The sequence below is a fragment of the Mesoplodon bidens genome, assembly GCF_964165515.1.
Source record: "Mesoplodon bidens genome assembly, chromosome: 4".
Classification (NCBI taxonomy): Eukaryota; Metazoa; Chordata; class Mammalia; order Artiodactyla; family Ziphiidae; genus Mesoplodon; species Mesoplodon bidens.
Genome location: NC_138160.1, coordinates 112882543 through 112896564, shown reverse-complemented (window position 1 = coordinate 112896564; position 14022 = coordinate 112882543). Strand labels below are relative to the sequence as shown.

At 42.8% G+C, this 14022-nt stretch overlaps 1 protein-coding gene across 4 annotated transcripts in view; it reads left to right on the top strand.

Moving 5' to 3' along the window:
• The first annotated feature begins 1931 nt into the window (after positions 1 to 1931).
• Positions 1932 to 14022, top strand: part of ZCCHC10 (zinc finger CCHC-type containing 10) — a 31063-nt gene continuing 18972 nt past the window's right edge. For all 4 annotated transcript variants that reach the window (XM_081230606.1, XM_081230604.1, XM_081230603.1 and 1 more), the window contains exon 1: positions 1932 to 2024. In XM_081230606.1, the coding sequence (XP_081086732.1) occupies positions 1984 to 2024 (41 nt within the window). In that variant the 5' untranslated portion in view covers positions 1932 to 1983. The remainder of the gene's footprint in view (positions 2025 to 14022) is intronic.

Below are 14022 nucleotides of genomic sequence, written 5' to 3'. Positions count from 1 at the left end.
GTCCAGTGGCTAAGATTCTGCGCTCCCAATGCAGGGGGCCTGGGTTCGATCCCTGGTTAGGGAACTAGATCCCTCATGCATGCCGCAACTAGGAAGTCCGCGTGTTGCAACTAAGCGTCCACATGCTGCATCTAAAATATCCCGCATGCAGCAACTAAGACCGGGGCAGCCTAAATAAATAAATATTTTTTTAAAAAGAGCAAAATGTATAACTTATCAAAATTAAAAATACACGTATACTTTGACCCAGCACTTTTACTTCTAGGAAGTCATGTTACAGAAACATGGGTGAGTGCTTAAAAATCTATTCATTCCATCTTTGTGTTAAATGATCTAATTGTTCAACAACAGGATACTGGTTGGATAAATTGTGGAATATCCATGTAATCCATATAACATAATACATGAAAAGAATGAATTGGATCTGCATGTGCTGATATGGGAAAAGATGTCCATAAACACAGTGAGGAATGAACAAAGCAAGCTGAGGAACAGAACAGAGAGTAAGATTCCACTTTTTAAGGAACAAGATGTGCACAAGGTTGCATGACATCACCTTCTCTAACTCCCATTGCTGAATCACTCTTTACCCCTTATGCTAAATTATTTTTCTTTAGACTATTCACGCACGTTGGACATTGCGTTTGTTTATTGTCTGTAGAAAGCTCCATGTGTACAATGAATTTATTTGTTCAATGCTCTGCCTTCAGTTCCTCAAACATTTTAATTGAAAAACATAAATTAAAAAAAAGTGGAGACAGAAACATACATACATATATATATTTCAAAAAGTTATCTATATGCAGACCTACAGAGAATGGACTTGAGGACACGGGGAGGGGGAAGGGAAAGATGGGACAAAGTGAGAGAGTGGCATGGCCATATATACACCACCAAATGTAAAACCCATAGCTAGTGGGAAGCAGCCGCATGGCACAGGGAGATCAGCTCAGTGCTTTGTGACCACCTAGAGGGGTGGGATAGGGAGGGTGGGAGGGAGGGAGACGCAAGAGGGAGGGGATATGGGGATATATGTATATGTAAAGCTGATTCACTTTGTTTTAAAGCAGAAACGGACACACCATTGTAAAGCAATTATACTCCAATAAAGATGTTAAAAAAAAAAGTTACCGGACCTCCCTGGTGGCGCAGTGGTTGAGGGTCCGCCTGCCGATGCAGGGGATACGGGTTCGTGCCCCGGTCTGGGAGGATCCCATATGCCGCGGAGCGGCTGGGCCCGTGAGCCATGGCCTCTGGGCCTGCGCGTCCGGAGCCTGTGCTCCGCAACGGGAGAGGCCACAACAGTGAGAGGCCCGCATACCGCAAAAAGAAAAAAAAAAAAAAAAAAGTTACCTATATTTCAAAGACTGGATTTAAGAGAATAAATTTCCACGACTGCCACTAAATACTAAAATATCCTTAAAGAATTAATATTTGTATAATCTTTTTCCAGCTGAAAAAGCAGCTTTACCTATATAGCCTTATAACATCATTATGAAAAACAAAAATATAAACAACATATATTTGCATTTTATAGTTTGCTAAAGTCATTCTTTTTCGATTGATGGTCCCAATCTTGTTGAACTCATTCCTTTTTATTTTGCTATCCAAACTACTTCTAGTGTCCTGAACAATGCAGTTTTATTCATTTATATATATATATTTATTTGTATATAAAGATGGATAGATGGATCCCCCATTCGAGAATGTTCTTCCCTGCCTCTCCACGCAATATACGTGGACCCATCCTTAAAATCCCTCATTCAGACCGATCAACCTGCCTCATTCCTCTCCCTCAAACTACAGACGCACACAGGAAACACAACAGACTAGGCCCTAACCACTACTTGCCCCAAAAGCTGCCCCGTTAGCTCTCCAGGCCCGACTGGTCCCGCCCACGCCTACGGCCTCCGGGGTTCTAAGTCCCCGCCCCCTCCGAGGAGTTTCCCAAAACCCAGCGCGGCAGGCCTCAGCCGCGCTAAGATGGCGACTCCCATGCATCGCCTCATAGCCCGGAGACAAGCGTAAGTTAGGGCCGGAGTCCGGCCGCGGGGCGGGCTGGGGGCGGGGAGAAGCGCGTCAGCCGGCTAGTGAGCGGGCGCCGGTATGCGGGGTCGGTGTGGGATCCTCAGCGTGGCCCGGCGTAGGTTGGCCTTTTTTCTCACACGTCGCCTGCCCGCGAGGAGCTCGGGCCGGGGCGGTAAGTTTGATGTCTGTGGATTAGCGATTTCGTGGAAGACGGCTGCGTAAGACCGCTGGGCGGGACCTAGGGGTGCCCGAAGAGAGTCTCGTGTTTGGTTCCCGCGAAGGGAACGCCCAGGAGTTGGTCGCTAAGAGTTTTATGCCCCTTTGCCAACCCGGCCGCCCACCCCACGCGTGACCGGGCGAAGCCTGTAGCTCTTGTCCAACACCGCCTACTCTCGCCGACGTAAACCTTCAGCTTCCTGTGCAACCTCCAGCCCAGCTGGCTTTTCCTGCCCCATTCCTATCGCCTTCCCTAGGAACAACCTTACTTTTCTGCCAAGCTCTCTTCTCACTTTCTGCCATTCATTCTCCAAGAAATATTAATTTATGCATTACCTATCGCTCTATGCCGGTATTTGGGTGTAAGTAAAAAGAGGTGTTCAAGACAGAATCCCTGCTTTCAGGAAGCTTACATTCTATTGGTGGAAAGAGTCGATAAACTAAACATTTTAAGCAAATACAGTTGATGATAAGAGCCTTGAAGGAAATAAGAGGTGATGGAAAGAGAAAAAGGTCCAGGTTAGGTTGATTGGACTGGAAAGGCATCTCTGAAGAGGTGGCGTTTGAACAGAGATCGGAAATGTGAGAAAGAAACCAGTCATGAGAGGATTTGGGGAAAGAGCACCCAGACTAGCATAATTGTTTTGAGACAGAAAAGAACTTAGTTTTTAAGAAACGAAAGATGGGGTTTCCGTGGTGGCGCAGTGGTTGAGAGTCCGCCTGCTGATGCAGGGGACACGGGTTCGTGCCCCGGTCTGGGAAGATCCCACATGGTGCTGAGCGGCTGGGCCCGTGAGCCGTGGCCGCTGAGCCTGCGCGTCTGGAGCCTGTGCTCCGCAACGGGAGAGGCCACAACAGTGAGAGGCCCGCATACTGCAAAGAAAAAAAAAAAAAAAGGAACGAAAGATGGCCATTGTGGATAATGAGCGAGAGAGAATAGCACAAGAGGTTTTCTGTGAACAGATAATGCAGGAGTTTGTGCCAGATGCCCCTTTCTTGTGAAACCTTTTTTTCTTCTACCAGTCTGCATACCCAAACAACGTCCGACACTTTTTCACTCTGTCAGCTTTTCACGGCATCACCATTTGCCCGTTAAACGGCATCACCATTTGCTCGTTAATATATCGCTCACAGTCTGCTCTAATGTGTATATTTATATTTCTTTTTTAATAAATAAATAAATTTATTTATTTATTTTTGGCTGCATTGGGTCTTCGTTGCTGCGTGTGGGCTTTCTCTAGTTGCGGCGAGTGAGGGCTTCTCTTCCTTGCGGTGCGCAGGCTTCTCATTGCAGTGGCATGCCTTGTTGGAGAGCACAGGCTATAGGTGCGAGGGCTTCAGTAGTTGTGGCACGCGGGCCCAGTAGTTGTGGCTCACGGGCTCTAGAGCACAGGCTCAGTAGTTGTTGGCGCACGGGCTTAGTTGCTCCATGGCATGAGGGATCTTACCAGACCCAGGGCTCAAACCCGTGTCCCCTGCATTGGCAGGCGGATTCTTAACCACTGCTCCACCAGGGAAGCCCCTGTATGTATGTATGTATGTATGTATGTATGTATGTATGTATGTATGTATGTATGTATGTATTTATTTTTGGCTGTGTTGGGTCTTCGTTTCTGTGCGAGGGCTTTCTCTAGTTGTGGCAAGCGGGGGCCACTCTTCATCGCCGTGCGCGGACCTCTCACTATTGCGGCCTCTCTTGTTGCGGAGCACAGGCTCCAGACGCGCAGGCTCAGTAGTTGTGGCTCTCGGGCCTAGTTGCTCTGCGGCATGTGGGATCTTCCCAGACCAGGGCTCGAACCCGTGTCCCCTGCATTAGCAGGCAGATTCTCAACCACTGCGCCACCAGGGAAGCCCTGTATTTCTTTTTATATTTGTATTTTTTATTCTAAGAGCCCTGATCCTTCTCTTCTCCCTTTCATCAGAGTACCTCTCATGCCTGATGAGGTTCCTTGAACATAAGGATAAAGACTTAAGGAATCAGAATGAAGTAGGAGGAAGAAGGCTTTGAAGTCATATGGTTCTGAGATCAAGAATGGAGTAACAGTAATACTTAACAGTTGTGCAGTAAATGATGTCACCAGGGTCTAATCTCTCTCAGGTTTGCCCTTTTGGGTGTTGGTTCCATACTTGGTTAGGTCACTCCTTTGGTCCTAAGATGGCTGCAGTATCTAGGGTCCTTTATATCCTCTCAGCTTCAAGTTGACAGCATCTCATTGTCTAGATTGGGTTACATACCCTACCCTGAACCATGTCTATGGAATTATGAAGCTTTGATTGACTTGGATCTCATTCTCCTCCCAGCATAATTGAATGGATCCTTATAAACCAATGGGTGGGGAAAAAAATAAAATAAAAATAAACAAATGGGGGGGTAGGTCAGAGGAGGTAATTAATGATTGCTAGATTGACAAAACCAACCAATGTCCACTTAAATATGAAGTGAAAGTAAGACTTCTAGTGCTTTTAACATAAGTTTTGGAGTATCACACAGTTAAACAAATGTTCCATTTCTGCAGTATGCTTGTATTTGGTACATGAGCTACACAGACGTAAAAGACAATCTTAGCTTTAGGAGCTTCTAGTCTTACTGAAAAGAAAACATGGTGTATAATGAAACCTGTCATGGTTTGCAGACTGTCGGGACAATTCCCAGGGAGTTGGAGAGGGAGGGCCTTTAGAGGCAAGGGGAGTCCAGGAGAATTTGGGGAATATTTTGGGGGGGGAAAGCAGAAGAGGAGCCTTTACTTTTCATTTTATATTCATCAAAAAGATTTAATTTTATTTATAAAGAGCATATACACTTCCATAAGAACAAGTCTTAAACTACAAGTTATGAGAAGTGAGAAAGTACTATTGACATTGTTTTTAAAAGTCTTTGGACTAAAGGAGGAAAGGGGGGAAATTTGAACTTTTCATTCAGCAGATCTTTCAGGGACTTAACTTTGAATCAGATTTCACTCACATATAATTATATGCAGAATGAGAAGACTGGAACTGAAGCCCAAGGTACTTGAGGAGTGAGTTATAGAGCCCTAATCCACTCTGAATGTGTTTAAGGCACTTGACCCACATGATTGCTCCCCAACATAACAGAGATTTTCCAGGTGAGATGGCTGTACTGCTGCTGGTAATCTGAGAACCCCTGGCAAACAGGAGTGGTGCTGAAGGACTGGAAGTAGGCAAATGCTGTTTTGATTTTCAAAGTGAGAAGGGTAGATTTCACAAACCAGACCAGTGAACTTGATATCCATTCCACCCAAAATTCTGGCTGGATTTATTAAATATGTTCAGAAAGAAAAGCCAAGATCATCAGGTATCAAGTCGTTACAGATTGATACCCTTTTTGCCTTTTAGGTATTTGGATTTCAAAAAGGCATCTTGAAAAGTCTCTCACAATATCCTTGTGAAAACAGAACAATTAGGTACATCAGTTGAACATCATGGACAAAGAGTATTGTTTAATGGGTTTAAGTAAATATACAGAGGTATCCCATGGTGGCCTGCAGAGTTTGGTCCTCAGTTTGGTCTTGTCAACATTTTTATAAATGACTTAGATGAGGACACATGTGCATGTTTATCAAACCTGCAGTTAACACAAAGCTGGGAGGGATAACTAATACAATGGATAACAAAATCCCAATCCAGAAAGGTCTTGACAGGCTGGAACTCTATGTTGAGTCTAACAAGAAGAAATTTAACAAGGGTAAAAGTAAGTATTGTAATAGTATTTTTTTTAATTTCAATTTCCAACTGTTTGTTGCTAGTATATTGACTTTTGTATATTGACCTTGTATCCTGTGACCTTATTAAACTCATTTAGTAGTCCTACTAGCTCCATTTTGGGTTCTTAGGGATTTTCTAGATAGATAATCATCATTTATATTATAGTTTTTGTTTATTTGGTATGTACATTTTAAAGATTTTTGTTGCATATTACCAAATAGCCCTTCAGAAAGTATCTGCAACTTACAATCTTACCAGCAATTAAGAATATGTATCTTACTATATTTAGAGTGCCCATTCTCCATCTTTGCCAACAATAGGCTTAAAAAACAGCTTTGCCAATCTGACAGAAATGGTATCAAAGAAGGTGGTTTCACCCAAAAAGGCTGTACCATTAAAACACTTCCTTAAGCCTTAGCTTAGAATATAGAAATGGAATATTATTAAATAAGGTATTCATTTGAAAAGAAATAAATGCTGATCTTGTATTTATTTTGAAATTATAGGTGTGTCTCATTCAGTATTCTATCTGGAAGTTTTAAGTATTTTTAGGGGTGTTAATGTTTAGAACATCATAGGTGGGCTTTAGATATTGGTGAATGTTTTATTTATAACAACAAAAAGCAAACTCCACAGTGCTGGTAGATAATATTTTTAATGGCTGGGATCCCAGGTTATAAGTTTCTTAATATTGGGAAAACAAACTGAGTTGGAGAAGACTTTATTTCCTTGATTCTGAGAGGCTTCCACCCTCCTCCATATTTTCATTGTTAGGAAATATTGTGAAAGGCTTTGAAATGGATTTAAAAAAAAAAAGATTACTGGCTGATTTGTCTAATTCCCTATCCTGGCTAGTGACTCTGTGAGGGCCTGTGCCTCACTGTCTTTGAGATATATATATATATATGTATATATATATATGTTTTGTTTTTTGTTTTGTTTCGTTTTGTTTTTTGATTTATTTTTAGCTGAGTTGGGTCTTTGTTGCTGCGCACAGGCTTTCTCTAGTTGCGGCGAGCGGAGGCTACTCTTCGTTGCGGTGCGCGGACTTCTCATTGCGGTGGCTTCTCTTGTTGTGGAGCACAGGCTCTAAGCACGCAGGCTTCAGTAGTTGAGGCTCACGGGCTCTAGAGCGCAGGCTCAGTAATTGTGGCCCACGGGCTTAGTTGCTCCGCGGCATGTGGGATCTTCCCAGACGCACGGGCTTGGTTGCTCCGCGGCATGTGGCATCTTCGCAGACCAGGGCTCGAATCCATGTTCCTTGCAGATTCTTAACTGCTGCACCACCAGGGAAGCCCTCTTTGAGCTATTTTTAAATAACTCTGTAAATTGTAAAAAGCTGGTAGAAAAGATTCTTACCCATGAAAAGACAGTACAACTGATTCTTGCCCTGTGTCTATTGACCAGTTTTTAACTATCTGTAAATTCATTTCCTGCCTTCCTGATTGCCCATATATGTGTGTTGTTTGGATTCTGTTTTGAACCAACTGCAACATCTTACTGGTTCCCTTATTAATTAATGATTAAATAAAACCTTTGACGTGTTCATTTTATATTTATATGAGTCATGATTTTACTTTTTTTACTAACTGTCCTTTAATGTTTTTGAATTTATTATTTCTGGAATGCATATCACAATTGTGTGTATATTAAATGTGTTAGTGGTTCTTTTTGCTTGAAAAGTGGGCAACTTAATATTAAGTCCATAGAGTGTTTTATTATTGATAGCCTTAACAATTTGCTACATTACACATTCAGATAAGCTCTGAAGTTATGGTCATGGTTCTGGCAGTTGCTTACTGAAATTTATGAACTATTACTAGGCAAAAAGCTGACTCTTCTTTATTATCTTTCAATACTACCACTCAGGACTTCCCTGGTGGCGCAGTGGTTAAGAATCTGCCTGCCAATGCAGGGGACACGGGTTCGAGCCCTGGTCCGGGAAGATCCCACATGCTGTGGAGCAACTAAGCCCGTGAGCCACAACTACTGAGCCTGCGCTCTAGAGCCAGTGAGCCACAACTACTTGAGCTCACGTGCCACAGCTATTGAAGCCTGTGCACCTAGAGCTTGTGCTCGCAACAGGAGAAGCCACCTCCTGTGCACCACAACAAAGAGTAGTCCCTGCTCAGCAACGAAGACCCAACGCAGTCAAAAATAAATAAATTTATTAAAAAATAAAAAAAACTACTACTGCGTAGTGTTGCCTTGCTTGAAACATTAGTTCTTCACATTAGGATTGGCTTAATTTTTGAAAAAATGCTAAAAATAAATTACTGTCAGAATTACAGAAGCTGGGCTTCCCTGGTGGCACAGTGGTTGGGAGTCCACCTGCTGATGCAGGGGACACGGGTTCGTGCCCCGGTCCGGGAGGATCCCACATGCTGCGGAGTGGCTGGGCCCGTGAGCCATGGCCGCTGAGCCTGCGTGTCCGGAGCCTGTGCTCCGCAATGGAAGAGGCCGCAACAGTGAGAGGCCCGCATACCGCAAAAAAAAAAAAAAAAATTACAGAACCTGGCTGACAATGTGGGAATTCATTATGAAAAACATACTATAGGGCTTCCCTGGTGGCGCAGTGGTTGAGAGTCCGCCTGCCGATGCAGGGGAAACGGGTTCGTGCCCCGGTCTGGGAGGATCCCACATGCCGCGGAGCGGCTGGGCCTGTGAGCCATGGCCGCTGGGCCCGTGCGTCTGGAGCCTGTGCTCCGCAACGGGAGAGGCCACAACAGTGAGAGGCCCATATACCGCAAAAAAAAAAAAAAAAAAAAGCATACTATAAACAATATATGTCCTCTTAAACCCTTGCCTATTTAAACAGTCATTCATTTTACAAACATTTACTGAATACCAATTATGTGTTCTCCAAGGGTAAAAAGGTGACTGCTCTAGGTCGAAATTAAGAATCCAGCATCCCATCATGCAACCATGTTTTGAGAAAATTTAAATTGCCATGTATCGTTAGTCCAGATAATTGATTAGCCTAATGTGTGGGTTGATATTCACAACTCCCATTTATTTGTGTATTACTTTATGCCAGATTCCTTACTGCTTTCTATACAAACATCCCAGTCTGTAGAATGGGGATATTGTTCTCAAAATCATTGGGTTGTCATGGGGATTAGATGTATTTATGTATAAATAGTACTTAGCTAAATTCCTGGCACACAGTAAGTATAAACCACGGTTATGGTCTTATCTAATTCTCACAATAACCTAGTGAAGTAGATGTTATCCCATTTTTTAGAATAGAAACTGAAGTTCAAAAACTGGCTTGCTAATGAGCCTAATGCTATTTAGTGAAAGAGCCAAGATTTAAAAAAATTTTTATGGTTGTGAACTATAACACATCTACAAAAAAGTTCAGACAACATAAATATGTCATTAATAGGTAATTATAAAGAGAATATCCCATGTAACCACTACCCAGATCAAGTATTTAATAAAAAATTGCCAATATACTGGATGCCACCAAGCTTTCCCAATCACAACCTCCTCCCTCCTTCCTAAAGTAACCACTATCCTAACATTTATGGTACTTACTTGCCTCTGTTCTGTGCTTTTACCATCTAACTATTCACTAGAGTTTAATTTTACCTGTCTTTAACCTTTACATAGAATCAGACAATTTAGATTCTTTTGAGTTTAGCTTCTTATATCTAAGCTCCATCTGAGTTAAATTAAGCTGGAATTTGTTCATTTTTATTCAGTGTTCTATACCACAGATCATACATTCTTCTTTGATATTATTTCCAATTTTGAGGATTTTACAAATCTTGTTGTTAAGAATATTATTATAGTTCTTCCTCTTCCTCTGCCCTACTTTAACAAGTCAGTCCCTAAAGCCATAAGGTGGTATGGATCCATGCAGAGGACTGACTTGGCACTAGAGTATTAGAGCTGAAGGGGAGTAACTAAGGCATCCACATAGGGACGTGAACTGGCTTGCAGTGCCAGCAGGGTGCATAGGGCATCCAGTTGAGGGAAGGTCCAATGCAGGGTACCAGATCCCAAGCAGAGTGAGGAGGGTTTCCACACAGGGAGAGCCATTTAACACAAGTTGTCACCCTAGTGGGGAGAGTGTCTCCATGGGGGAGGGGAGGTATAATTTGGTATGGTGTGGCACAGTCTAAATAGAAAGAGAAATGAGTTCATGTGAGGTGGACTGGCCTGGCAGTGGAAGTCAGAGCCCAGGCAGGGTGAGGAGCATGTTCACATGGGGAGTGTGGGAGGACAGCAAAGGGCAGAGTAGCAGAGCCCAAGTGGAGTAAAGAGGGCATCTGTAAGGGGGAGGGGGCAACAATGGGCAATTGGTTTCATAAGACAAATTGACCAAATAAGTAAATCTGTTAAGGATAATGGGAGCCAGATTTCTCACTGAAGGAGGAGGAGGTATGGGGAAGGAGAAAATAGAGTAAATTCTGTGAAGTTGGATTGGAATTAAAGGTATCGGTATGATTTCATGGTTTTCAAAATATATAGTTAAATATAGCTGTAAATGTGTGTATTTGATACATGGATAGTAATGTGTGTGTTGTTCCCTAGCTCTGTCCACTGAAGGGGTACCTGAGAGCAGCAACATTCCAGTTACAGTGAGCACATGTGTGCCCTGATCTTGACTCTGAATGTCATCAGGGTTCTATCAGGCTGATTTCAGGCCTGGAAAGGCCTGATTTCAGGACAGAGAAAGTATAAGATGAGCCTGGAATTTTTTCTTGTACCAGAAAGCAAGGAAGTGCTCAAAGAATGAAGGAACCATGTCAAAAGAACACAGAATCCAACTTGGAAGGATTCCCACTGACCAAATCTAGGGCAATCTGAGCATCAAAATAAATCATGGTAACGGATAGTAACTCATTCAATAAAATAGAAAAATAGAGTTCATACTGATAGATGAATAAATGAACTAAAAATTTAATGAGCAGGATATTTATGTACTTTCAAATACCAACCCACAAAATATTTATTAATTGCTTTATTAGTTATTAATTATAGTTGTATAACAAATTACCCCAAAATTTAGTGACTTCTAACAATAAACATCTCAGTTCTGTGGTCAGGAATTCAGGAGTGACTTAGCTGAGTAGTTCTTTTTTCTTTCTTCGGTTTTTTTTTGGCTGCCTCAGGTGTTAGTTGTGGCATGTGGGATCTTCATTGAGGCATGCGTGATCTTTCGTTGTGGCGTGTGAGCTTCTCTCTAGTGGCATGTGGGTTTTCTCTTCTCTAGTTCTGGCACGCAGGCTCCAGGGCACATGGGGTCTGTAGTGTGGCATGTGGGTTCCAGAGCACATGGGCTATGTAGTTTGCGGCTCGTGGACTCTAGTTGAGGCGCGGGAGCTCAGTAGTTGTGGCGCACGGGCTTAGTTGCCCTGCGGCATGTGGGATCTTAGTTCCCCAACCAGGGATCAAACCCGCGTACCCTGCATTGTAAAACAGCTTCTTTACCACTGGACCACCAGGGAAGTCCCAGCTGAGTGGTTCTGACTCAGGTTCTCCCTATATGTTTGTGGTCAGGATCTTGCCAGGGGCTGCAGTCATCTGAAGACTTGACCACAACTGGAGGATCTGCTTCCAAGATAGCTATTCACAGGGCTGTTGGCAGGAAGCCTCAGTTCCTCACCACATGGGCCTCCCTAGAGGCTGCTTGAGTGTTTTCATGACATGGCAGCTACATGAGCTAATCTTTAAAGTCACGCTCCATCACCCTGCTTTATTCTGTTAGTTAGAAGCAAGTCACTAAGTCTTAGCCACACTTAAGGGGAGGGTAGTTAGGCGCCAACCCTTGAAGTAAGGATATCATAGAATTTGTGGACATAATTTAAAACCACCTCAATTACAAAAGGACAAAAAATAACTTTATATTGCAAAATCTGGTCGACCCTCCATAATGAAGGGATCAAAACGAACATCATCAGTAACAAGACAAATTGAAGTCTTGTGTCACCTGACAGGAATACAGCGAGAAGAACACGGCACATGTCTGTTATATTCCTGCCAAAAATACGTGGCTTGAATCTAATCATATAGAGATATCAGATGTTGTAGCCAGCCTCCAAGATGACCTGCAGTGATCCCTGCTTCATGTGTACTCTCCTCCAGAGAGTACCAGAGTTGGTCTGTATGACCAGTAGAATATAGCAAAAGTAATGGTATGTCATTTCCAAGATTGGGTGATAAAAGACTGACTTCTTTCTTGAGTTATCTTGGTCACTCTCCCTGAGTAAAGCCATGTTGCAAGCAGCCCTATGGAGAGGCCAGCAGGCAAGGAACTGAAGCCTCCCATTAGCCACATGAGTGAACCTGGAAGCAAATCCTCCAACTCAAATTGAAGCACATTCTACAAAATAACTGGCTGTAATCATCAAAAAGTGTCAAGGTCATGTAAAGCAAGACACAGGACTGAGGAACTCTTCCAGACAGAAGGAGACTAAAGAGACATGACAACCTGTGCAGCATTGATGCAGAACTGGATTTTGCTATAGAGAACGTTTTGGAGACACTTGATGAAACTTAAATGGGGTCTGAAGATTAAACTTAAATGGGATCTTGAAGGTATCAACATTAACTTCTTGATTTTGATGGTTACATTGTGTATATGAGAATGTCCTAGTTTATAGAGAACATGCAGTAAAGTGTTCTGGTTTGATGAGGCATCAGGTTGGCAACTTACAAATGGCTCAGCAAAAACAGTTCACAAATGATTTAGGAAAAATAGTTCTTTGAACTGTACTTAACAGCTTTTCTATAAGGTTGTGACTATTTCAAAACTTTTAAAAGCTACATAAAGGAAAGCAATATTCCAATATTCTTATACATGTTATCTGGTATAGTTTTGTGTAGATTTCTATTGTGTAAGTACCTGAAAGTGGAATTGCTGGACTGTAGAGTATGCATTTCTTCAACTATAGTGGTTTTTGCTTTTTCTTAGGTTAGTATCGAGCACCTTTTCATGTGTTTATTAATTTGTTTCCCAATCCCATTTTTGTACTGCCTTTCCATCTTCCACTTTATCTTATTTTTCTATTATACATCAGTTCCTTAATGATTCATAAGAGTTCTTTGTATACTTAAGATGAAGCTGTTGGCAAAATGTGTTACAAATATCTTCTCCCACTCTTTGGCTTCTCTTTTTACTCTCTTTATAGTATATTTTGATGAACAGAAATTCTTAATTTTTGAAAATTCTTAATTTTAGTAATTCTAATTTATCAATCTTTTATGATTAGTGATTTTTTAAAATTAATGTAGTTATTTATTATTTTTGACTGCGTTGGGTCTTTGTTGCTACACGCGGGCTTTCTCTAGTTGAGGTGAGTGGGGGCTACTCTCCGTTGCGGTATGCGGGCTTCTCATTGCGGTGGCTTCTCTTGTTGCGGAGCACGGGCTCTAGGCACGCGGGCTTCAGTAGTTGTGGAACATGGGCTCAGTAGTTGTGGCTTGCGGGCTCTAGAGTGCAGGCTCAGTAGTTGTGGCGCACGGGCTTAGTTGCTTCTCAGCATGTGGGATCTTCCCGGACCAGAGCTCGAACCCATGTCCCCTGCATTGGCAGGCGAATTCTTAACCACTGCGCCACCAGGGAAGTCTTAGTGCTTTGTTTTTGTTTCTTAAGAATTCAAATATGTCACTTTTTTTATACTGTTTTTTAAACCTTATTGTTTGGCCAAGTCTGTAATCATTGTTGGCTTATGGTTAAGTCTTATTTTTACCATATGCATAACCAGTTGTCCCTACATCATTTATTTATATTTATTTATTTACTTTTCGGTACGTGGGCCTCCCACTGCCGTGGCCCCTCCCGTCGCGGAGCGCAGACTCCGTACGCACAGGCACAGCGGCCACGGCCCACCGGCCCAGCCGCTCTGCGGCACGTGGGATCCCCCTGGACCGGGGCACGAACCCGCGCCCCCCGCCCCCCGCATCGGCAGGCGGGCCCCCAACCACTGCGCCACCAGGGAAGCCCTCCTACATCATTTATAATCTAACCTTTCCCCCCACTGCTCTTTAATGCCATGGTTGTCATAAATTGTTCATGTATACATTAGTCTATTTCTGGACATT